Here is a 24,399-nt window from a genome sequence, read left to right as displayed (position 1 = left end):
GAGTGCCATTCCCTATGCCTTTCACTGGATATTTTGCGTTGTCTCCAAGAACAATTTCCAGGTTGGTCTCCTTCCCTATCAGATTAGAGAGAGCTTCTTTGTAACCAGTGAAGTGCCTTGAGGCACTACTATCAATAAGCCAATTTCCCAGCGAGTCCGGGGGAGCAGTATTAGAGAGGGCCACTGGTAGACAATATTCATCTTGCTTATTGTTAACAACATTAGATTCGTACCTATAGTTTCTTGCCCTTTTGAAGGTTTGTCCTCTTCCTTGATTTCCGACATTTCTTTTACCTCTGCAATCGGCCCTGCCATTCCTTTGATTCCCTTGAGAGTGATTTTGGTCATCGTCATGGTGTGAGTCCCTTTTATCAAGGCACTCCCTCGCATAGTGGCCCATTTTGTTGCAATTGTAACATCTTCCTTTTCTTCCACCCTTCGGTCCAGCCTTTCCTTTGGATTTAGCCCCAGAATTGTTTCTTCTTTTAGCATGAGAAGAAAAGGCAGAGGGATTGCCTTCAAGTGCGGGCATTTCTTGCTCTTCCATCCTTGTTTCTTCTTGGATACATCTAGCCATCAATTCCTCAAATCTTGGGATGACATTATTGTTGAGAAGAGTAATCTTGAATATATACCATTCAGGTGGTAGTCCTCCAAGAGTTGTGATAGTCATTTCCCTATCAGGAACTACTTCCCCAGTAGATAGGAGATCATTTTTTATCTCGGTGATCTTTAAGAAATATGCTTGCATACTCTCATCTTTGCCCTTCTTAATTTCCTTCAGCTTATTTCTAATGAACAAAACTTGATTCGCATCATTAACTTTAAATAAACTCACCAGTCTATCGTAGATTTCTTTGGAGGTGGTCAGATCGAAAACATAGGTCACCAGGCGCTTGTTGATATAGTCTCGGATGATTTTCTTTGCTTTGACTTCTCCCTTGGTCCACTTGCCTCTAGCAGCGGCGGATGCATTTGATAGAGGCGCAACAATATTGCCTCTCACATGGTCCAACACTTTTTGATCTTCTAAAGTCAGATCGAGAGACATCTTCCATTTGTGATGGTCAGACTTCTCATGGAGCTTGTCTTCAACAGGGAAGAGTGTTGAGGACCCCATGACGTTTTTAGGATAGCCTTGCCAACCTTTGGTGGTTTCTCTTGCTCTTGCTCTTGCTTTGGCTTTGTCTTTACCTCAGCTCTGATACCATGTTAAATTATGGTATGTTCTATGCTTAGAGCAATTTACTTCTTTTCTTCTTATTAACCACTGATTAGCAATCACATATACATTAAGTAAAGTGCAGATAGAACATTAAACGATCGACAGAAAACAAGCCAAGACAAGAGACACAAGATGTGGCAGCTAGCCAGGGACAAACCCTAATGTGGGGAAACCCTTTAATCCAATCTTCTTTTATCTTCAATAGTTCAGCAGAGAGATAGTACAAAATCAGAATTCTGTAATTTTATATCAGCAGCAACAAACCCTAGATCAGCAAAGTCAAACTTAGTCAAACGAGATGAAATTGACCTCCAATATGCTTGGTCAATTTCCCGGCCATCTAGTCCTCGAACAGCCTGAAGAAGCAACCCATAAACAACCCCAAAAACACAGTCAAACTGTTGTTGACTGAAGTCAACCTGTTGCCCCAAACTAGGGCAGTCAACGCTGGTCAAACCAGAGGTTAGATTCCCTCGGTTTGCATGCCAAAATCTGCGGCATGCTTAGGAGAGGCAACCACACCAAAACCGCACTCTTGAATGGTCAATGCTTGGTCAACACTGGTCAAAGAGATGACCTGCAGCTTTTGTGTCCTTTCTGTGTCTTCCTTGCCCTACTGTGTCCTCCTCCTTCCCACGTGTGAGTTGCTCCTTGTGTAACCCAAAGCTAAGGAGAGAGAGAGAAGAATGAGTGAGATGAGATGAGTTGATAATGAATCAACCTCACTTGTACTTATATGATTTGCTGGGCATGTGTGCCACACATTTCGCTGCTGGCCGACCTTGACAATTTGTCAAGTAAATACAAATTAATTTATATCTTCATAAATACTTGTCGGAATCGGATGATCTTTAGATCAATCCTACACCTCTCGACAAGAGGAATCTAGGGAAAATATCAGCTGCCATAAATAAGATGACCCACATGGAGTTTGGCCCTGGTTGCCAATGTTAACAGTTTTCTTAATTTTTTTTCGAAATTTGCAGCAAATCGAAAAACCCAGTCAACAGATAATGGTAGCCCAGAAGCTAAAATCAAAATTTCATAAAATTTTGATTTAAAATGATTTATCGCTTTTCTTCAGATTTATCCCTGAAACCTTTTTAAAAATTTCTAGATCTAAGAATTTTAAAACCCTTGGATTGCAAAAATTTGAATAATATCCCTGCAAAGTGATATTGAGGCTAGATCTTACCCTCCAAAGTCTAGATCTGGCTTGAAACAAAAATCTTCTTTCAAATTTGCAGCTGCAAAAAAGAAAAACAAAATACCTAGAAACGATATACACAATGATAATTTTTTTTATTTTTATTTTTTGGTTCTTCTTCAATAATTACAAGTTGAAGGCTCTAAGCCTGATCTATCATTACACTGCACACGAATTAAAAGATTTTTTAAATTTTAAAGGAGGTGCTATCTCGAAACCCTTTTATGTATCACCAACAAAATTCTTATGATAAGCCCGTAGCTAATTTAGTTGAGCTCTTCAGAAAATACGGATCGGGAGTTGGCTGGTCCAACTGAAAACTTCCCTTAATGTCCAATCCAACAATAAAAAATAGAGCGAGAAAATAATAATAAAATTCAGACAAATAGAGATACTTGTTATTACGTTCAAAATTTAAGTTATTACTCAAACTCCAATGACTGAGCAAGATACATGTACTCAAATCACTCTTTAGAAGCTATCATCAATGGCTTTAGAAAAAATTATGCATGAGAACAACACATCTTACAGTTTTCCTATGAAGAGTAATACCAGCAAAATTTAACCCCAAAGTTTTTCTTTATTATCCAAAAAGAAAGATTACACCAGAGCTTCTTGCTAAGCACATGACTCAGAGATCAGATAGATGAACTGATAAATGACGTCCTATTTAAAGATAAATTCTCTAATGACTAGTTCGAGTGATCATCGTCAAATCAATCTCGACGGTTGATTAAGATTAAAATTTCTTTTAATCTCATCCGTCGAAATATTTAAATATTGAAGGAATTCTAAATTTTTATTTAAATGCATTTTAATTAACTCAAAAATAGAATTTTTGAGTTAATTTCCCCAAAATTTTGGTTATGACTTAACCCTCAGGGATCAAAGATTTAAAATTTATCAAAAGAATTAATTTACTTTAGTTCCGGGACGTTTTAAAATTAAATTTTTTAGGACCGACGAATTTTGATTTTGGAGAATTTAAATTTATCTAGGACTTAGAATTAATTAAATTTCTGGCATAGGATTTTAATTAATTTTGGGTGAAAAAATTTAATTAATTAACCTATGAGGGGATAAACTAATTTCCAACTCTCAAGACACTTTACATCATGATTTTCATATTTTTGCATCATAAGAGGGAAAACCCATTTGAAATAGATCCTCACAGACGACCCATTTTTGCGACACAAATATAATCCAACAGACCAAGCAATTTGTAATGAAATAATCTCACCAAATAGTTAGGATTATTCCCAAATTATTTTTACATTGACTCGATTTAGAACAGTAGGACTCGTCTAAAATTCTAGCGACAAAATCCATTCCAGCTTTAGGGTAAGACTGGAGGGAAAAACTCTCCTGACCATTCGAGAATGGAAAAACCTCCTAGAATGGAGATCGTCACTAGAAATGTAGGTTTACATAAGTTGTTACATACATGACATGGTTCTGCTGAGATTATTTACATCATATACATGCAAAATGGGTTTACATTATAACATGATGATTAGGGTGATGATGATAACTGGACGGCACAGATACATTCGCTATCCCTTGTGCGAAAAATAAGAGGTGCACTGTTATGGGTCGTTGACATGTAGTGGTCAACAAGTAGCTTTGCATAGAGTTACCACTTTGGCACGTTATTTATCCCCTGTTTTTGGTTTTTTATTTTTCTTAGTCCTTTCCTTTAGAAATGCATTTTTAGCATAGGACTTTGGGGTGGGGCCTTTTTAATAAGCTGATGTTTATTATTTTTTTTTCATTTTTTAACATGTTGCTCTTCACTTCTAACTTCTTAGATTTATTTAACTTTGGCTTACATTGTTCCTCAATTTCTTCATTTAGACATTGTTGGATGACATTTGATAAGTCAAACATAAGTGGAGATAATATCCTTCTATGAATGAAATGAAAGTGGAAGGGAAAGGATAGAAAATGTTAGGTATTGTTTGGATATGTGGTAGTCTACTCAACTAGATCACCAATAGTATGATTTGTCCTAAGTCAAAACAACATTATCTAAGGACAATTATGTTCCCCCATGGTAGTAGGTACATGAGACAAAATAATCAAATCTTTCTTGTTAATATGTGTTATCAGATCATACCCCATGTTTATTACTTTCATGACAAGGTTAGGAACCATCACACTGAGTCTAAGCAACAAATCTACACATGATATCATAACACCAACTCAAGTAAAGATAATGCATGAAGGACCATTTGCGACTGCATGTAACATTTGAGGTGTAAGGCATAGGTGCTGATATACCATGGCTGAGTCATCTGATAGAACTCATGGATGTTTTAAACTTGGATGATCATATGTTTGATGGAAGCCCTGGAAGAACAAGCGTGAATTGGCAAATATGAACATGAGAGCTCATCGAAGCAGCATCATAGCATACCTGAGAGTGCTCTGGAAGTAGTTTCCCTTGATGGGGCAACACAAAGAATGCAATTTCTTTGAATTTGTTTTTCATTTAGCAAATTAAAAGATTGTGTTTCTTGGTTATTAAAGTGCTTTAAACAGCAAGGAACGATGTGAATTTGAACATGAAGACAACAGCTTATATGCTGAAACTCTTTTGCATCAGTGTATTAAAAACCAGTTGTACAGAACAAGAACCAGCCAGCTTGGACTGGTTGACCTCATGGGGAATCTGGACTAGTTTGTGAACCTGACTGGCTGGTTCACAGACCAGTTCAAGCGGTTCACATATTGGATTGACCAGTTGAGACACCTTTGTCAAAAAAAGAAAAAACAAAAAAGTGGTGCCCACCCCTCGCAAACTCTGTTAGTGTTATATGATGGCGTGCCCCTTCTCTTTGCATATTTGGTGTTTAATGGTTTGGATTGCATTGATGTGTGTAATTAAATTTTTCATATTTTATGTATATTTTAGTAAACTGTTTCATGGGTTGGTTCCAGTTTGGTCTCGGTCCTGGTTCTTGATTTTAATATTTTTCTTTCCATTAACCAGTTTGAAAATGTAGGGAGTGCATGGCTATGCTTCACTCTATAACAATTTTTGGTGCTCTGAGAATCTCAAATACAATTAATTCAGGTGTTCATTACTTCAGATCTGTCTGAATGTTACCTTTTGTCCATGTTAGATTATCTCTGAGATTCTGGATTATATGAATATGCAATGGATTTCATCTTCATTTGAGCTAACCTTTGATTCTATGTTGATGATGCTTTTCCTTTGATATTTCATTAGATTGGAAAATTTTATATTTCTTGCCTCGTGTTTTCTTCTTACAATTGTTATCCGGATGATGCTGAATCAGGTTTGTTCATCTTCTTGCTAAGAAGACTGGCCTGGGTGAACTCTTTAAGATTGCTAGTGCCCAGAAGAAGACACAGGCTGAAAGCTTTAGTGGTCAGTTTGTGTCCACTGAGTCTCCATCCACTAACATGGTTTTAGAGACTCAAGAGAGCCAGATTGATCCGCTTCATACTGCACATGATCATAAAGAACCATCCGGATTTCCTGTTAAAGCAGTTGATACAAATGGGGTTGGTAAAGTCGTGAAGGACAAAGCACCTAAGGCTAACTTTGCCTCAAAATCTTGTCTAGAAAGCATCCCAAAAGCATCTGGAAAGTCGTATCTTCTTGAAAAGCCTAATGGTAATTCAGTTCATTTAAAAGCTACTGGGAAAATTACCCCACAAATGCAGCAGAGTGACGGATGGGTTGAGCCACGGATTAGTAGTAACAAAAGAACTGCAAGTAAGCACTAGTAGACACTCAAGCTAATGCCATTTTGCTGGCAATGTGAAGAATTATTTTGTTAGTCGTGGCGAGGTATAAATCTATAACCTTTGGGTGAGGAATTTTGTTGTGAAATTGATATGAAGTAATTTGAGTTGGACTGATTATGTAGCATATACAGTTGACGGTTGTCAGCCTCGGCAGGGGTATTTTGTTAAAGATGAGCCTGGATCTAGAGGCAAATTGAACCCGTTAAGTAGGTTGACAAAGCTGGAACCACTAAAACTACTGCATAATTACAGCATGGAGAAATTACTGCGAGAAGTAGAAAGAGAGATGATAAGTTGAACTATCCTGCACACTAAGCCCAGGAATATTGGAGGATCTTCAGTATAAGGAATATTTATATAAGCATTAGATCATGTTGATTGTGGGGTACAGGAAAGTTAAGTGACTTCTGTGGTTATGGGATACGCTGTTGTTTTGAAGAGATTTTAGTCCATACTTGGTGGGTGAAGCATATTGCATGATTTTAAATCTATTCGACGGTGATTTTGTCTGTTTTAAGCAATTTTGCAGGAGATTATGATGGTTTGAATCCTGCTGTTTTAACAGTTTTATATGTACGTGTTTATTAAAGTTTTCACCCTGGTACTATTTAAGGAATATTAAGTAGTTTTGGTGTGAGCACGACTTGAGATTGAAATATTCGATTGTATTATGGCATTACCGTAGCAATTTTGGCTGCATTGTTTTCAAATGAGTTAATAATCACAGGCACAGTTTTTATTATACTTCACCTAAGTCACTTGACACGGGGATTCGGGATTCGGGATTTGTAGTGTCGGATTCGGACACGTTGACCCCCGGAACAAGACACGTAGGATTCGTTATATATTATTTTATTAAATATATATATATATATATATATATATATTAATTAAAAATGAGATATTTTGAATTAATGATACAAATTTATTGATTTCAAACATAGATCTTCATCTATAGCATGCATAGTACATACAAAATTCAAATACATGTTAGTGGTCACATAAATCATGATTCATAATTCATAAATGAAAGACAACTTACAACTACAAGATAGTAAGATAAACACACTGACAACTGTAGTTTTCTCATTAAGTCATCAAATCAAAATGTGTTACATAGGTAGTGCTGGTACAATTCCAATGGCAAATAGAAATAGAAAATATAAAACAACTACAGGTATACAAGCCTTAAAGCATCAATCCTCATCATCAGCATCAGAATCGGCATCAATGTCCTCATCATCATGGTCCTCACTATCCTCTGCATCCTCCTCCTTCCCTGTATCCATAGTCGCCTCTGCATCTATTGGTGTGGAGGATGACCCTTCTAAGTCATCAAATCTAACAGGCTCTAGCACTGGATCATTGAGATCCATGTTGGCCAATGCCAACTCAACACTGGTGTTTAGACCCATATCATCAGGAAAGACATCCCACATCTTTGTCTGTCCCCTCAACCACTCTTCCCTCCGCCTGTAAATAAGACGAAGTTTGGTGTGCACATACACTATTGTCTCTGCCTTGGAGTGCTCAAGCTTGCTCTTCTTCACACTATACAAATTCCCATATGTGCTCCAATTTCTCTCGCAACAAGAGGATGAAGTCACCTGAGAGAGGAGCCTCATGGCTAACTGTTGAAGAGGAGGGCTTGTTGCCCTATGATTTGCCCACCAAGAATAGGGTTTCTTAGCCCCCCTGTCTCTAATCACATCATAACCTCCAAATCGACCACTGCCAGTGGAAAACTCTGCAAAGGCATCTTCCACCTCATCAAGCAATGCACTATCCTGAAAAATCCGCTTGAATGCCTCTTTCCTCCCCTGTGAGATTTCACTATCCATGTGGAGGGAATCTGCGAGAAGGTCCACCATTCAGCCACTCATGGTTGTAGTATTTGGGGTTCAATGAGTGAGCCAAACAATGTAAAGGTGTACAATTCTTGTCCCATCTGTTGACAAGAATATCAAGTATAGTATCACAGAAGGCTTCTCGTGATGTCTCATACTCGGGGCACTTACTCTGTAGAATAATGCTCCTCACAGACTCAATTATGGAACCCCATCCCTCATAAACCTCCCTTAGGATGGGTTTGTCTGTATCTGCAAATCGAAGCAAAGAAATGATAAGGTCCATGATCCAAATAATTAGATCTACCCTCTCCCACCAAGCATCATCTAGCATTGTGTCCTTCACTCTTTTAGAGGCTACCTAATCTGTCTTTCTCCAAAAAGACCAAAACTCGGAATTAAACATGGACCCAAGAGCGGTCTTGACCTCCATCAACCTCTTCAACATCATGAATGAAGAGGCAAACTGTCTATCAGCAATCTTCAACAATGATAGATTGGGGTACTCCTTGTAGATAGTGAGGGCATTTGTATGATTTTGCACAAAGTTACAGATATGTCGTGCATCGTCAATAATGTTACCAATCCAAAGCACATCATAAGCAATGGATTTCAGTGTTAAGTTCAATGAATGGACAATGCAAGGTGTCCAAAACACTTGTGGATATTTATCTTCCAAAATCATGCCAACAGCCTTGCAAACAGGTGCATTATCTGTAATGATTTGCACACAAGAATCAACACCTACATTTTCAATAACTTTAATAAATAACTCACCAATAAATTGTGTATCCTTGTATTCTCCAAGTGTATCCAGTGCTTTCATGGAAATTGGACCATTCAAGGAAGACACCATGAAGTTGATGATTGGGTGTCATGCTGGATCTGTCCATCCATCAGAAACAATGTTAACCCCAGATGTTGGCCATGATGCTACAATAGGCTCAAGCATTTTTTGCACCTCTTTTTTTGCCTTCGTCAACAATGTGGTTCTCAGCTTTTCTGACTCAGGAGGCACGTACCCTGATGGAGCCCCTTGAGTTAGAGCTCGGCACATCTCAATAAATAGAGGTGAGCGTGCAACATTAAATGATATGAAGTTTTGATAGAAGAAGAAGGCAATGGTGAGATCAAGCTCTTCCCATCTCTTTTTTTGGAAAATCTTGTCCATTGGACCAAGTGCAATTGTTCTTATTTTTGCTGCTTGTTCCCCAATAGAACTCTCAAATGGAAATTTGGTGGTGGCTTTCCTCAAAAATGGAAGGGGGTCTTCATTCTTGGGTTTTTTTGATTTTGAAGCCACATTTTCCATACCAACAGTGGACTCTTTTTCCAATTCTTTTCTTTTTTGTAAAGGAACAACTTTACAAGCTCCAATCCCACAACCCGGTAAAGCCAACAAATGGGCTTTCACATGGAAATATGTGCTTTTGAAAGCAATGTGACAAAAGTTGCATCTTCATTGCACATTGCCTCCTTCCTTCCCCTTGGTGCTTGTCCCATCCTCTCTTGTGACATATTTCCACAATGGATATTTATCAATATTGTCTCTAGGTCCTCCTCTTCCCTCAACATTACTTGCAGTAGACTCTGATGATATTGGGGGAGGAGGGGCATCTCCAATGGAGACATTCTTGCCTTCCTTTGCTCCCTAACTGCTGCCTTTGATTGAGCCATGAATACTGTAAAAAAAATGAACAAAACATGCACAAATTTGTAAACAAAAAATCATATACAAACTGCTGTAATAGAATAATAAATGCAAAAAATTGGAGCTGAAATGCACTTATCTGGTGCTTGAATCTCCTTGCCGAATGCTCTACTCCCTTAGCTCCTTGCTCCAAACCCTTATCTCTTTGCTTCAAACCCTCATCTCCTTGCAAATAGCTCAAACAATGGAGATACAAATGACAAACAATGTGAAAGAATAAAAAAATGCGTGCTTTTTAACCCACGACAGGCACTTCTCTGGGATACGAATCCTAAAATCGGGATTCGCTGGTCATGTACGAGATTCGTACAGGGTTCGTATGAATCCTAGTCGGACTCGTCGAATCCGATTTTGGGATACGATTTTCCAGCGAATCGTATCGGACACGCGAGATTTGGGTTCGTCGGGGTATATCAACGAATCTGGTTACTTAGTACTTCACAATTTATGAGTAGCATGTTATCTCGTATTCTTGGTGGGTATTTATTTGTGATTCGTGGGGATCTATTAACTCCATATATATATATATATATATATATATATATATATATATATATATTTATATTTTGTTCTATATAATACTACCTAAGCACCCACGGGGGATTTGAACCGGTGACCTATCGCAAGGAGTGCTTTAACAACACACCCATTCACCGTCAATCCAAAGCCCCATGGGCAAACTCCAAATCCATATTATCATTGTAGACCCGTTTGAATAACATGGGGTGCATCAAACTTGGCCATATCATAACATCGATTTGGGCTTTTATGCTCGTTGGTGTTGCTAATGCACCATCTCAACCACTAGACTTAATAGCATGGTGAACTGAATAGCATGTCATCTTATGATTCCTTTTGTTATGAAATTAGAGCACACACATTATTCACAATGGGAGAGCCCAAATAAATGCATGAGCAGTACAAGCTCTCACACATTCACACATTGTCTCTTGTTATATAATTGTAATTATTTCAAAGTAGCTAGGTGTTTCAATTACCTAACTCTTAACATCTAACATCACCTTACATTGGTCACATGTATACTATGAACATGTTATTGAGTGTTGTTACCCTAACAATGTCCCTATTAGCACTAAATAAATTTCTACAATAAAATATTATTTTACAATTCATTTGTACGATTTTTTTGATGAGACATTTTTTGAATGCAATTGCTCATGTTCTTCGAGTATAGAACCTTTTTGGTTCTCCATTGATAAGCATAATTGTCACTCTGATGGTAGATTTCACTGGATTCTAATGGAAAGTCTCATCTTTTGGACCCTTTTTTTTTTCAAGGTAGAATCTAATTGGCTCTGTTACTGCTCAAACTAGCAGAGGTCTTAGGAGGAGATCCTAAAAGAGCAACTACTAGGTCAAGGGCAACAATGGAGCGATAACACACTGTCACCTCAACTAAGGTTCCTTGTTTTTTACGGACTTTAGGGGAATCACCAGATGAATGAGTCAATAAAAGGATAAAGAGTGATTCCTAAGACCTATTCTCAAGAGAGACTCAATTGTATGGTTTGCTTGCTTGAGAAGCAAGGTGTAAGGCTCTCTAGGAAGGCCAATGGGATTTTAAGGGCTAGGGTTTGCAGATAAGACTTGTAAAGGAGATACCCATTCCTAGAAATCCTTGTGAAACTTGTTTTCCAAGTGGTCTTTGTGAAATTAACTTCAATAAGTTGTGGGACCACACGTAACCAAGTGGACCCAAAATTAGGTCAAGGGGGTGGAGTTGATCAATCACGGGTGTGCTTAACTTAATTGAGGGGGAGAAGGGGATCAAAGGAGAAATTTTTTGGTGATTTTGATGCAATGATCTAAACGAGGTCACTAGCCAAGGGAAACGTAGGGCAAGAATCAATCTCAAAGCTAGGGCTTGAAATATCTCAAGATCCCACTGTCGAAATTGCTTCAAATTTGGAGGGCCTCTAGAAGACGTAACAATGCAATAGTGGGCAATAGATCAAACTTTTTGGATGGGTGAATCGTGAGAAAATTGATGTCCTATGTCACCTATGGAGGCTAGGCCTAGAAAGAGAGGGGAAGGTGAGAGGAATTCTCTTTGAAAATGATCACCTTATGGAAGGATCAATGCCTAATCCTTTGGGGAATATGGAGTCAAGATGAAATTTGTGTTTTAGAAGAACTTCACCCAATCAAGGAGCCTCCTAGACAACTTCGCATGGCAATAAGGGCACGAGAGCAGCTGCTAGAAGAGTTTATACTTCAATGTGCAATAATAGATGAGTTATCAAGATATGTTCAATAGAAACAATCTCTAAGAACATTCACCCCTTTACACATGATACACAAGATGATGCGATGTTATAAAGACTAAATTTCCACAATTTCGCATAAGAAAACCAATAAATTTTAGATCTAGTATAGTGAAAATCCAAGCAACATCAATGTTATCAAGTAAATAACAAGAGTACGCATGAAAAAATTTCTTACATGTGCAAAAAGAGTATATCCAATCATCATATTATGCCAATAATGAAGCTCCAAGATGAGAGAGATATTCAAACATTAAAATTCATCCATTACATCCAAATTCATCCTCCAAGAAGGAAAACATAAATCTCACAAGAGAGAGAGACCCAATTCAAGTGAAGATGATCCAAATGATTCATTTCACTTCTATTTATACACCCTAATGAATTCGATTTAGCTAAATTGGACTAATTTAACCCCAAAAATAAAACAATGTGCATAATAATAATACTTTTGGTGACAAACCCACCAAATAGCTCAATAATACATGAAGAAGCATCTTAAGAGAGCCAAATGATCAATAAAATGAGTCCTTGGGCCTTTGAGGAGACTTAATGAAGTCCAAGGGGTGCCATGATGTAGAAATGGACCCCCACTATTGAAATATGTAACTAGGTTCAGTGTTCATAACGACATATGTAATCCTGACTTTATGTATTTAAAGGAAAGAGAAAAATATTTTTTTTAATATTCTTGCGGCATGGGTTTCATACTCACGGGAAATTTATTTTTAGTTCAAACACCCATTGAGTGCTTTTAGGTTTGTCACAAAGTCAATTGAGTCATTGTCATGTATTGAAGACCCATTTGGGCATGTTACATATTGTAAAGAAAATTTATTTGAGTCAAAATAGAATCAAAAGACCCTCCAAGACCTTGTCATGGCACAAAGATCAAGTCGGCCTACATGAAGGGACAAGTCGACCTAAAGAGAGCAATTCGTACCCCTCACAAGCCTATAAATAAGAAGGAACTCGACCTCATTGTGACTCACTCAAGCAAGTTCGATCTTCTCAAGATAGAAGTTGGAAAAATGATGAAAAGGAAGGAGAAGAACTAGATCAAATTTTTTGGGCCTCTCTCTCTCTCTCGTGTTAGGGTTTCTACATTTGATGGGTAGAAGAATTTGCTGGACAAAATAATTTGCTGGGCAGGTAAAAGTTGTAGAAGAATTTGTTGGGCAACTCGAAGTTGCAGAAGAGTTTGCTAGGGATATCGAAGTTGGAGAAGAATGTGTTGGGCAAGTCGAAGTTCCAAAAAAATCTGCTGGGCAAGTCGAAATTGCAAAAGTTGCTAGAATCAAGATTTGACTTGGTCTTGGATGGTCTTGGTCAAAGGTCATAGGTCTTGGAATTCATCAATTGAAGTTCTATAAGAAGAGAAGAATTCTTGTGGGTTTTCCTTTCAGTTGGAGAGGTTTTGGCTCTGACTGATCGCCTACATCTTGTGTCCTATTCTTTTTGTTTTTATTGTTTGGTAGCTGTTTGATGTTACAAGACACTAATAATAATCAAGTGTAAGAAGAAGCTAACCAAGTTAAGTAAAAATACATCACAAGCAGTTATCAAAGTAAGAGAAATCACCTAATCTAGCTGCCTTAGATTTCTCAACATGGTATCAGAGCTAAGGTGTCAAGACAAGGAAAATAAAACTTAAAGAAGGACACTCAAGGGTCGAAGCACTGTAAAAGCATCTAAGAAGCATCAAGAAGAGTTGGATCAAGAAAGAGAGAGAAGCCTTATACCCAATAAGCATAAAGAAGAGCGAAGCATTTCTTGACCTATTTTGGGCTAATTCTCCTCCACATGTGTGAAGGTTAGGGCATCATCTTGCACTAGTAGAAGCCGAAAATTACAGTCACTCAAAGGAGCCGAAGTTTGGGTTAAAGGACTGTTTAGCAAGTCAAATTGTCAAGAGGAGTCAAGGTCAAGCAAAGTCAAAAGGTGCAAGTCTGTCCATATTCCAGACACACATGTGACCTAGGGTTTATGCAAGAGAAGTCGAAATTGCAGTCTTGTAACAATAAGCCTAAAATATGAAGAAGGGACGAAGTTGTAAGAAGCCCTGAAAACCCTAGCTCATCCATAAAAGAGCTACACATTGAAGCATCTAAAAGTCTACATTCTAGAGAAGCAAGGAGAAGCGTAATCATCATCATCATCATCAAGGAAGAAAGGATCACTTTTGAAGGAAGACACCTTCTATCATCATCAAAATAAAAAAGGCATCAAGTTGAAGACATCAACGACAAACTGGTGGAATTACTCTCTGTAAATTCTATAGGAGAAGTGATATCATTAAGAACCAAGATCTATAAGATGATGATATCAAAGGAAGAAGGAATGATATTTTATGAGGGTGTCCAAAATAAGGAACCAACTGCAAGAGTTGGGAGAGATAACATCTAACAAGAAAATAACTACTATAGTACTTGATGCACTATGAAAGGAATGGGGTAAATTTACAACAAGCATTTATGGGAAGGAGGAAGCTACTCCATTTAATGAGCTGCGGTCATTATGAAAAATTGAAGAAATCGAGTTGAAGGCAAAAGTGATGTAGGATCAAACGAGCAAACTCAAGCATATGTTGCCATGGCAAAGAGGGAAGGAAAGTTTGGGAAATTTGGTTTTCAGAAAAGTAAGATTGTCCTATGGCGAAGGTTCAATGCTATGGATATGGGCACTATAAGAGAGATTGTCCTAAGCTCAAGAAGGACGACAAAAAAGAGGAAGGGAAAAATCCCATATCACTGAAGAAGTGGAAGAAGTTGAAAATAAGAAATCCAAGAAGGAAGGAGTAAAAGATCTCCATTATGATTGAGATAAGTCTTCTCCACCTAGTTCTTTTCTGTTTATGTAAATATAACTATCATGGTAGGAAGCATTAGAAGCATGATGTGATGCATCATTTTAGGGGATGACATCATAATAACATATGATTGAAAGCAAGAGCTCATGGGAAGCTTGAAATATAGTTGAAGTGTTAATTTTAGATAAAAATGGTATGTTATATGCTTAAGAGCAATTTAATTCAACTTTTATTATTAACCCAATATCAATTTCTAGATTAGAAATCACATTAACATCAATAGTAAATGCAGATAGGACATAAACAATAACCAGAAGACAAGCCAAGACAAGAGGATGCAATATTTGGCAGATGCCAGAGAAAAACCTGAATGTGGGGAAAACCTTTTGATCAAATCTTCCTATTATTCTTCAAAAGTTCAGTAGAGAGAGAAAGAGTACAATATGCAAAATTTACTTGCCCAAACATAGTCAAATCTGTCAAGTCAAACTGTAGTCAATAGGATGCCCTAACTAGAAAGTCAATGTTGGTCAAATCAACAGAATTACTCCTCCAAATCAGCTCAGTCAAACGCAGTGAATTTGGCCTCCAAAAACAATCCACATTAGCCCAAAACAATCCTGAAGAAATCGGTCAAACTTGGTCAACATAGTCAAACTTGCGGTCAAAGGGCCTGTGGTCAACACTGGTCAACCTACCCATAAAATCTCGAAATTTGTGCCATAGAATGCAGCCTGCCCAAACAGATTCTCCCAAGAAAAGTGCAGTCAAACAAGGTCAAACGCTGCCAAGTCAACACTGGTCAAACTTGTTGCAACTTGGTCAATGCAGGAAAACAGAAAACGCAATCAACCCTTCGCACATGTGGAGGAGAAGAAGGCTGCCCTGAAATTCATACGACCCAATCAGATGATGAGAGAGAGATATGTGTGAGATGATGAATGTCCAAATGAGGTAGATGTTCCTTCTATTTATATGCAACGTTAAGGGTGAAGAGACATGCCTTTTGGGCTTCTTGAGCCTACATTAGATCGCTGGCCGACCTTGACAATTTGTCCATAGAAGAAATAAATTCATAATTCCATTTATACATGTTAGAATGAGATGATCTTTAGATCAATCCTACACCTCTTGAAAAGAGGAATCCAATAAAAATATCAACCCCATCATATGAGCTGTCCAAGGTGGAGTTTGGCCCTAGTTTCCAAATTTAACACTCCCTCTCAACTAGGGAGAACTCCACCTGCCAAACCATCTGACAATTTGTACCATCCCTGTCATCCTTGCTCTGCTCTACTTTGTTGAACCATGAAGAAATAATGAAGAAGAAATGATTGAGAGTGTATCATACCACTCTCCACTGACCTGAAGTCAGTCTCCATTGATCCCAGATCAATATCAAACATCCTAGCATAGGGAGTATGGTAGTACACGAAGCGTTCATTGGTAGTACTATGGTCCCTATCCTCATTTCCCTACTCATTAGCCATATGAGAGGTACTTCCCATGAGTCCCGAACTACATGGGTAGGATGTATCGAGAGGAGAAAGTGAACCACTTATCTTATGCATATATCAACCATCATGGGGTGTCACAGGGGAAGGTGAAGCACTCAACCTGTACACAACGCACCACTAGGGGAAGGTGAACCACTCACCATATGGTCGCTCATTGCTCCAAGAAGTACCCCAAGCCCCCCGGAGCTCCCAGAGCTCAATATCCAACTCAAACGGGACCCTCATAAGAGGATCTCTCCATGACTCCAAGTCTTGCACGGAAGGTTAAGAATTTGACCTTCCCTAGGGGCTTCGTAAGAATATATGTGATCTGTTCATCAATCCCAATGTGATAGAGCCTTATTGCTCCTTGTTGTACCATATCTTGGATAAGGTGGTACCTGATATCAATATGCTTAGAGCAGTCATGAAACACGGAATTTCAGAAAGACGAATCCCACTTTGGTTGTTGCAGAAGATCACGATGTTATCCAACACATGCCCAAACAATTCACTAAAGAGCTTTCTCACCAAACAACTTCACAGGAGGCCATACTAGCAACAAGATATTTGGCCTCGACGGTGCTCAAAGCAATCGATTTCTGGTTCTCGCTCATCCAGGATATCAAAGAAAAGCCTGGAGAGAAGCAACATACAGACGTGCTCTTACGATCCACCACACTGCCAACCCAGTCAACATCAGAATAACCATGTAACCCCAAATTCTCGACAGTGTATCTCAGTCCATAGGTGATTGTGCCCCAGAGATATCTGAAGATATTCTTGGCAGCAATCCAATGTATGTGATGAGGCTCGACCATAAATTGACTCAACGTATTCATTGCAAAGCATATGTTCGTACTGGAGTTCACCAAGAACGTCAGGGCCCCCACGAGTTGACGATACTCAAAAGGATTTCCCAAATCAGGCCCAACAACACCTCTGCATAACTTCTTGAAGTTAAGTTCCATTGGAGTAGTCACAGACTTACAATCCACCATCCCAAATCTTTCAAGTAGCTTCACAATGTATTTTCCTTGAGAAAGGAAAATATCACTTGACTTTTGCCAGATCTCAAAGCCTAGGAAGTAGTGCATCAATCCTAGGTCCTTCATGTCAAATTCGGTAGCCAATTTCCTCTTGCATTGATAAATACGAGGGTATGCACCTGTTAGAAAGAGATCATCCACATAAAGTACCAAGATGAGAGGTCTATCATTTTCAACCTTAAAGTAAAGGTTCAGATCAACTTCACTTCTTGTAAATCCTAGCTTCATCAGATAACTATCGATTCTCTCATACCAAGCCCAAGGAGCTTGCTTCAACCCATAAAGGGTTTTCTTCAACTTGCATACATGTGTTTTTCGATCTTGGACTTCGAACCCCTCGGGTTGTTCTACATAGACTTCCTCCTTAAGTGAACCATGCAAGAAGGTGATATTGACATCCATTTGATGTAAATTCCATCCTTGAGAGGCAACAAGGGCAATGATTGAACAGATGGTGGAATATCGGACAACTGGTGCAAATATCTCACATGGTCCACACCTTCCTTTTGAGAGAAGCCTCGAGCAACAAACCTGGCCTTGAAATTTTCAACACTTCCATCAATTCCATGCTTCATCTTGTAGAGCCATTTCGAGGTGACAAAAAATTTGTCCTTGGGTCTAGGGACCACATCCTAGACATCATTCTTCATAATCCACTCATACTCTTCGTTCCTAGCATCCTTCCAAACTTGGTGCTTCACAACTTCTTCGAATGTGCAAGGTTTAGTTTGAAAAATGATGCTTATAGTAGCTAAGTACCCTTGGTATCTATTTGGGTTCATACTTTCACGAAAAGTTCCACTTGGTGCAATATGTCTCTCGACATCTTCAAGAGTTTCCCTAAGCCATGAGGGTCTCCTTTTTGAGGAGGAGGGCTCATGAGGAGGTGGATCAATGGGATCCATTGGTCCTTCAACATCGGGCATAGACTCACCCTGCGGTTCTCCCTAGTTTCATGTATTTTCTTCATTGTCCTTCCTTGGAATAGGAAGGTTCCTAATCTTCCCAAGGGCACCATGTTCATTGAAGGTGACATCATGACTTACCTCCACTTCTCTTTGACCAGGCACATAGATTCTATTGCCTTAGAAGTTTCATTGTAGACCACAAATGTTCCTTTCTTCCCAGATGCATCCAATTTTCTTCTCTTTTCTTTTAGCACATGAAAATACACGGGGCTACCAAAAATTTTAATGTGAGAAACATCAAGTTTCTTACTGGTGAAAACTTCTTCGGGAGTTTTGGAGTCCAAAGCTTGATGAAAGCATCTATTTTGAACATACTCGATAGTGTTGGAAGCTTCTGCCCATAGGAAATTCAGAAGGCTTTGATCATGAAGCATGGCATGAGTGGCTTCTATAATAGAACGATTCTTCCTTTCAACAACACCATTTTGCTTAGGAGTATATGCGATAGTAGTTTCCCTCTTAATGCCAACTTCTCTACAATAGTCATTGAACTCATTTGATTCGTATTCAGTTCCATTATAGGTCCTTAATATTTTGATCTTATTCCTTGTTTGATTTTCAACCAAGGCTTTGAAAGAGCAGAACCATGTGAACACTTCGTCCTTCTTCTTCAAGAAATAAGTCCAAGTTTTGCGAGAGAAGTCATCCACAAAGATAACATAATATAAATATCCTCCTGTAGTTGTCACAGGAAACGTACCAGATAGATCAAAATGAACCAATTGAAAAATGTCGTAGTCTTGCTATCACTTGAGGGGAATGGTCCTCCTGTATGTTTTCCTTCGACACATCCTTGGAAAACACCTTCATATTCTACTTTAAATTCCGGCATACCTGTCACCACCTTCCTTGCATCGGGTGGGGCTTTATAATGTAGATGAGCAAACCTCTGGTGCCATAATTTGGATTGAAGAGATGTGTCACAAGACATAGCTCCCAATGGAATTCCTCCAACTTGATATAGGCTATCAACCCTGAATCCAAGAGTAAATGCTTCTTTGAAATTTATTTTCCAAACACGTACCTTTCCATCAATGAATGCCACCTTGAATCCTTTGTCCTCCATTGCCGAGATGGATACCAGGTTCTTCTTTAGATCAGGTACATATAATACTTCTTGTAGATGAATGGTGCTACCTTGATTTAATTGAAGAGTAACATTCCCAACTCCTTTCATGGGATAGGTGGCATTGTCTCCAAGAATGATTTCCAAATTTGTATCCTTTTCTATTAGATTTGAAAGAGCTTCCTTATACCCAGTGAAGTGCCTTGAGGCACCACTATCAATCAACCAATTTATCAAGGTATTCGGAGGAGAGGCAGTAGAGAGGGAAGATATAAGGTAAAATTCTTTTTGCTTGTTATCTACAACATTAGATTCATCATACCTGGAGTTTCTTGATCTTTTGGGAGGTCGACCATTTCCATGTTGAGTAGCAAGAGCATTCCATTTTTGTTTGTTGTTGAATTAGCCATTCTGTTGATTGTTGTTGCCCCTGAAATTGTTGTAGTAGTTGTTGTCATCATCCCAAGGGGTATCCCTTCTATTAGGACACTTTCTAGCATAATGGCCAAACTTGTTACAAATGAAGCATCTTCCCTTTCTTCCATCTTTGAATCTCGGTCTTCCTTGACATTGCGTCTTTGAACCTGCATTTTTCTTCTTTTTAGCATAAGCGGAGAATGCAATAGGATCATTCCCATTTGAAGGCATGTCTCTCTCTATCATCCTTGTCTCCTCTTGAGTACATCTAGTCAACAATTCATCAAAACCTAGAATCCTTTCATTGTTGAGGATAATAGTGTTGAACACATGCCATTCACGACCTCCAAGGGAAATGAGAGTGAGCTCCTTGTAATAATAAATTTTGTTTCATTTTAACTTTACAATAATCAAAATTATATTTTATCTATATGAAGACCGAACCTAGTTACATATTTTTCAACACTCCCTCTTAACTAGGGAGATATTCGTATATGGTACATGGACTTTCTCAATCTGAAGAGATCTCCTAAGAAGAGTCGGATTGGTAATCCATCTGTTTAGCATCATATCAACCAACATTGTCATATAACAAGGCCTTGACTAACAACTCTATCTCTCCACAAGATCAGAGCACAATGCTGGCGAGACCAATGATTTATAGACACCATCATCATTGTCTCTCAAAGTTCGTACTCCACCCATGTGTTCATTGAGTATGACCTTCTTTGGACTGTTCTTGTCCTAGATAGCTAGTCCTCAAAGAATATCGGTCCACGAATACTCTTATCTTGGATGCCCTACCTCATCCTCAAAGAGTATCGAATGCCATATGGTTACCCAATGCTCCATTTTGTCTTCCCAAGTGAAAGCAAGAATGATGTGCCTATCTCTCCCTCTCATCAAGGGAGGATATATCAACAAAGCCAAGCTTGTCTCTCAAGTTTACAAGCTTCTTGTTAGGAAGAGATTTCGTTAATATGTCAACTACCTGCTCATCGATGGAGATATACTGTAGCTACAACACACCAATTTGTACTAGCTCCCGAATATAGTGATATTTGTTGTTCATATGCTTTGTCTTTCCATGAAATACTAGGTTTTCAGACAATCGTATATAACTGGTGTTGTCACAATGTATCACTATAGGGTCCATCGATCCTTCAAATAGGTTAGATAGAATCTTCCTTAACCAGACTGCTTCTCTACTCACTTCACATGATGCAAGATACGCAACCTAAGCACTACTCAAAGTAACTGTGTCTTGCTTTTTGCTCATCCATGAGATCATAAGGGATCCCACACTGAAACATTCTCCAGTGGTGTTTCTTCCATCCTACATGCTGGCTCCCTCGTCGGAATCTGTATATCCAATCAGGTGGGCATCATTCCCCCTATCATATTTCAGGCAGTAGTGGATAGTTCCCCTTAGATATCTCAATATATGTTTTGCTTTTATCCAATGATCATGCTTTGGATCCACTTGGAATTGATTGAGAATGTTTATTGCAAAACATATGCCTGGTTGAGTATTCACCAAGTACATTAGTGAGCCAATCAGTTGTCTATACTTGCAAGGATCCACAAGGCTTGATTCAAAACTCCTTAGTCTCTTCAATTTTGTGATCATCAAAGTAGTCATAGGTTTGCAGTCCATCATGTCAAACCTCTTCAACATCTTGATCATGTAGTTTCGTTGACCCAAATAGATTTCATCAGGTCCTTGCTACACTTCTAGTCCCAAATAGTAATGCATCAGCCCTAAATACTTCATGTCAAATTATGCTGCTAGTTGCTTCTTACATTATTCAATTTGACAGTCTACACTTGTTAAGAGAAGATCATCTACATATAGAAGAATGATTACAATTTCTCCTTCTACAACCTTGATATAAAAGTTCAAATTGACAAAACTTTTTGTGAAGCATATTCTTTGTAGGTATGCATCCATTCTAGCATACCATGCCCTTGGTGCTTTCTTGAGGCCATATAATGCTTTCTTAAATTTGAAAACATATGCCTTCCCGTATTTAACTTCAAATCCCAAGGGTTTCTCTATATAAACTTCCTCATCTATTATGCCATTGATAAATGCAGTCTTGATAGCCATTTGGTGGATGTTCCATCCCATTGATGCTTCCAGAGAGACCAATGAATGAATCGTTGTATATCTTGCTGTTGGAGCAAATGTTTCTTCGTAGTCGATGCCTTCATATTGAGAGAAGCCCCTAGCCACAAATCTTGCCTTATACTTATCTCTACTTCCATCTGCCACATGTTTGATCTTATAGATCCATTTGGAAGTTACCACATATTTTTCTTCGGGCCTAGGTGCGATTTCCCAAACTCCATTCTTCATTATAGATTTATTCTTCATTCATGGCATCCTTCATTCTTGATGATTGACAACCTCTTCAAAAGTGGATCACTCTGCTTCTACTAGTTTTGTCATGTATGCAACATACCCAGAATATCTCTTGGGTTTCTTGCTTTCTCTAAATGAGCCTTTCGCTGCCCTTGAACTTCTGCACCAAGTAGTGTAGATTTCAACTAGTTAGGTCTCTTTCTTGATTCGGCGAGGACCATAGGTTGAATGTGTTCAATGGGACCCTCATCTTGATGATGAGATTCTTCTACTTTTTTGTTAACTTCTTCTTCAAATACTAGAAGTTCTTCGTCATCAAAGTCCATGGGAAGTTCCTTAGATTTCTTGAATGCAATACTCTCGTCAAATATGACATCATATGGTGTCCTTCCTTTATGTAGATCCTATAAGCCTTAGAGGAGTTGTTGTAGCCAACAAATGTTCCTCTCATGCCTGATGGATATAGCTTCTTTCTTTTGTCTTTTGGTATATGAATATATACAAGACATCCAAAGATACAGAGATGTTCTACAGTTGGTTTCCTCCCAGTGAATACTTCTTCGGGAGTCCTGTTGTCCAGTGACTTGTGGGGACTTCGATTTTGAATATATATTGCTATCTTCGTGGCTCCACCCCACAAGAATTTTGGTAGATCTTGATCATGTAACATTTCCTTTACACATTCTTCAATGGCTCGGTTCTTTTGTTCCACAACTCCATTTTGTTCAAGGTGATTGTTATATAGTAAAATGACCTCCTCATCAGCTTAGAGGGCAAAGACATGATGACTGAAGCAATGACCAAGTTCACAAGCCTTGTTTCCAAGCTAACATTGCCTATACACTAGCAACCTACTTTATAAAGCTTCTTAGCAAGACTAAGGGTGCGTTAGTGACCTAAGTAACTCTACTTGTTACCTCAGGAACAACATTAGTAAACCCTAATGAGGATCTAAGGGTCAAAGGAGTGGATTGACTAAGAAATATCCCTATATTCTCTCCTAAATCAAATCAGAAAAGAAAGGAAACATTAAAGTTCGACCTATTTGGGGGATTACTAATCCTAATGGAGTATGAAAATGGGAAGGAGCTCAAAATAATGGAAAATTCATTGCTTTTACCTAAGGAAACTCATGGAGAAACTTGGCAACCCTAACCTCACATGCTACATAAGCAAAGCTAGGCTATTGTGAAAGTGGTCAGATCATTTGAAAGGATAGCTTACTTGATTGTCGAGCAGAGTCTCAGACTTAAGCATAAGAAGTTGGTAAGAAGGGAGAGAGATAGAGGAGCTGGAGGGGTAAGGGAAGGCTGATGCAATCGATGGTTGTAATCATTCTTTCGACATTAATATAGAACTGCAGTTGTACTGTCCACTCCGTGAGGTTGGTACTATAATTCATTTATATGGTTATTCAATGTCTTTTAGCATGAGTGGCTTAGTTATGTGAAACTAGATGTCTTTTGTATGTTTATGCATTGATTATAAATGTTTTATTTTGTGATTATGCTTGTCTTTTCTATGTGCAGGACTTGATCTGGAGCCGACTCAGGGGACTTCCACCTAGCTACATTGTGCTCTCCAGCAACTCCACACGAAGGCTCGAGGTAATGAATCTGTTTCGATTTGTTAGTTAGTTATTGAACATGGAGATGCATGTATTTTTGTTCAACAAATAACTATCAAAGCGAAATAGATTCATTACCTCGAGCCTTCGTGTGGAGTTTTTGGAGAGTGCAATGCAGCTAGGTGGAAGTCCCCTGAGCTGGCTCTAAATCAAGTCCTACACATAGAAAAGACAAGCGTAATCACAACATAAAACCTTGATAATCAATGCATAAACATACAAAAAACATCTAGTTGCACATAACTAAGCCACTCATGCTAAAAGACATTGAATAACCATATAAATGAATTATATTACCAACATCATAGAGTGGACAGTACAACTGCAGTTCTATATTAATGTCGAAAGAGTGATTACAACCATCGGTTGCATCAACCTTCCCTTACCCCTCCAACTCCTCTCTCTCTCCCTTCTTACCAACTTCTTATGCTTAAGTCTGAGACTCTGCTCAACAATCAAGTAAGCTATCATTTCAAATGATCTGACCACTTTCACAATAGCCCTACTTTGCCTATGTATCATGTGAGGTCAGGGTTTCCAAGTTTCTCCA

At 38.5% G+C, this 24,399-nt stretch overlaps 1 protein-coding gene across 2 annotated transcripts in view; it reads left to right on the top strand.

Moving 5' to 3' along the window:
- LOC149163182 (uncharacterized) overlaps positions 1-6,535 on the top strand; it is a 52,064-nt gene extending 45,529 nt beyond the window's left edge. For both annotated transcript variants that reach the window (XM_089437559.1, XM_089437558.1), the window contains exon 3: positions 5,735-6,535. In XM_089437559.1, coding sequence (XP_089293685.1) covers positions 5,735-6,188 — 454 coding nt within the window. In that variant the 3' untranslated portion in view covers positions 6,189-6,535. The remainder of the gene's footprint in view (positions 1-5,734) is intronic.
- The last annotated feature ends 17,864 nt before the right edge of the window (positions 6,536-24,399 follow it).

This window comes from Pinus tabuliformis, chromosome 5_2 (genome assembly GCF_031772625.1).
Source record: "Pinus tabuliformis cultivar Carrire ecotype Pingquan chromosome 5_2, CPIR1, whole genome shotgun sequence".
Taxonomy (NCBI): domain Eukaryota; kingdom Viridiplantae; phylum Streptophyta; class Pinopsida; order Pinales; family Pinaceae; genus Pinus; species Pinus tabuliformis.
The sequence above is the reverse complement of the archived record's forward strand: the minus strand, read 5'-3'. Positions and strand labels throughout refer to the sequence as shown.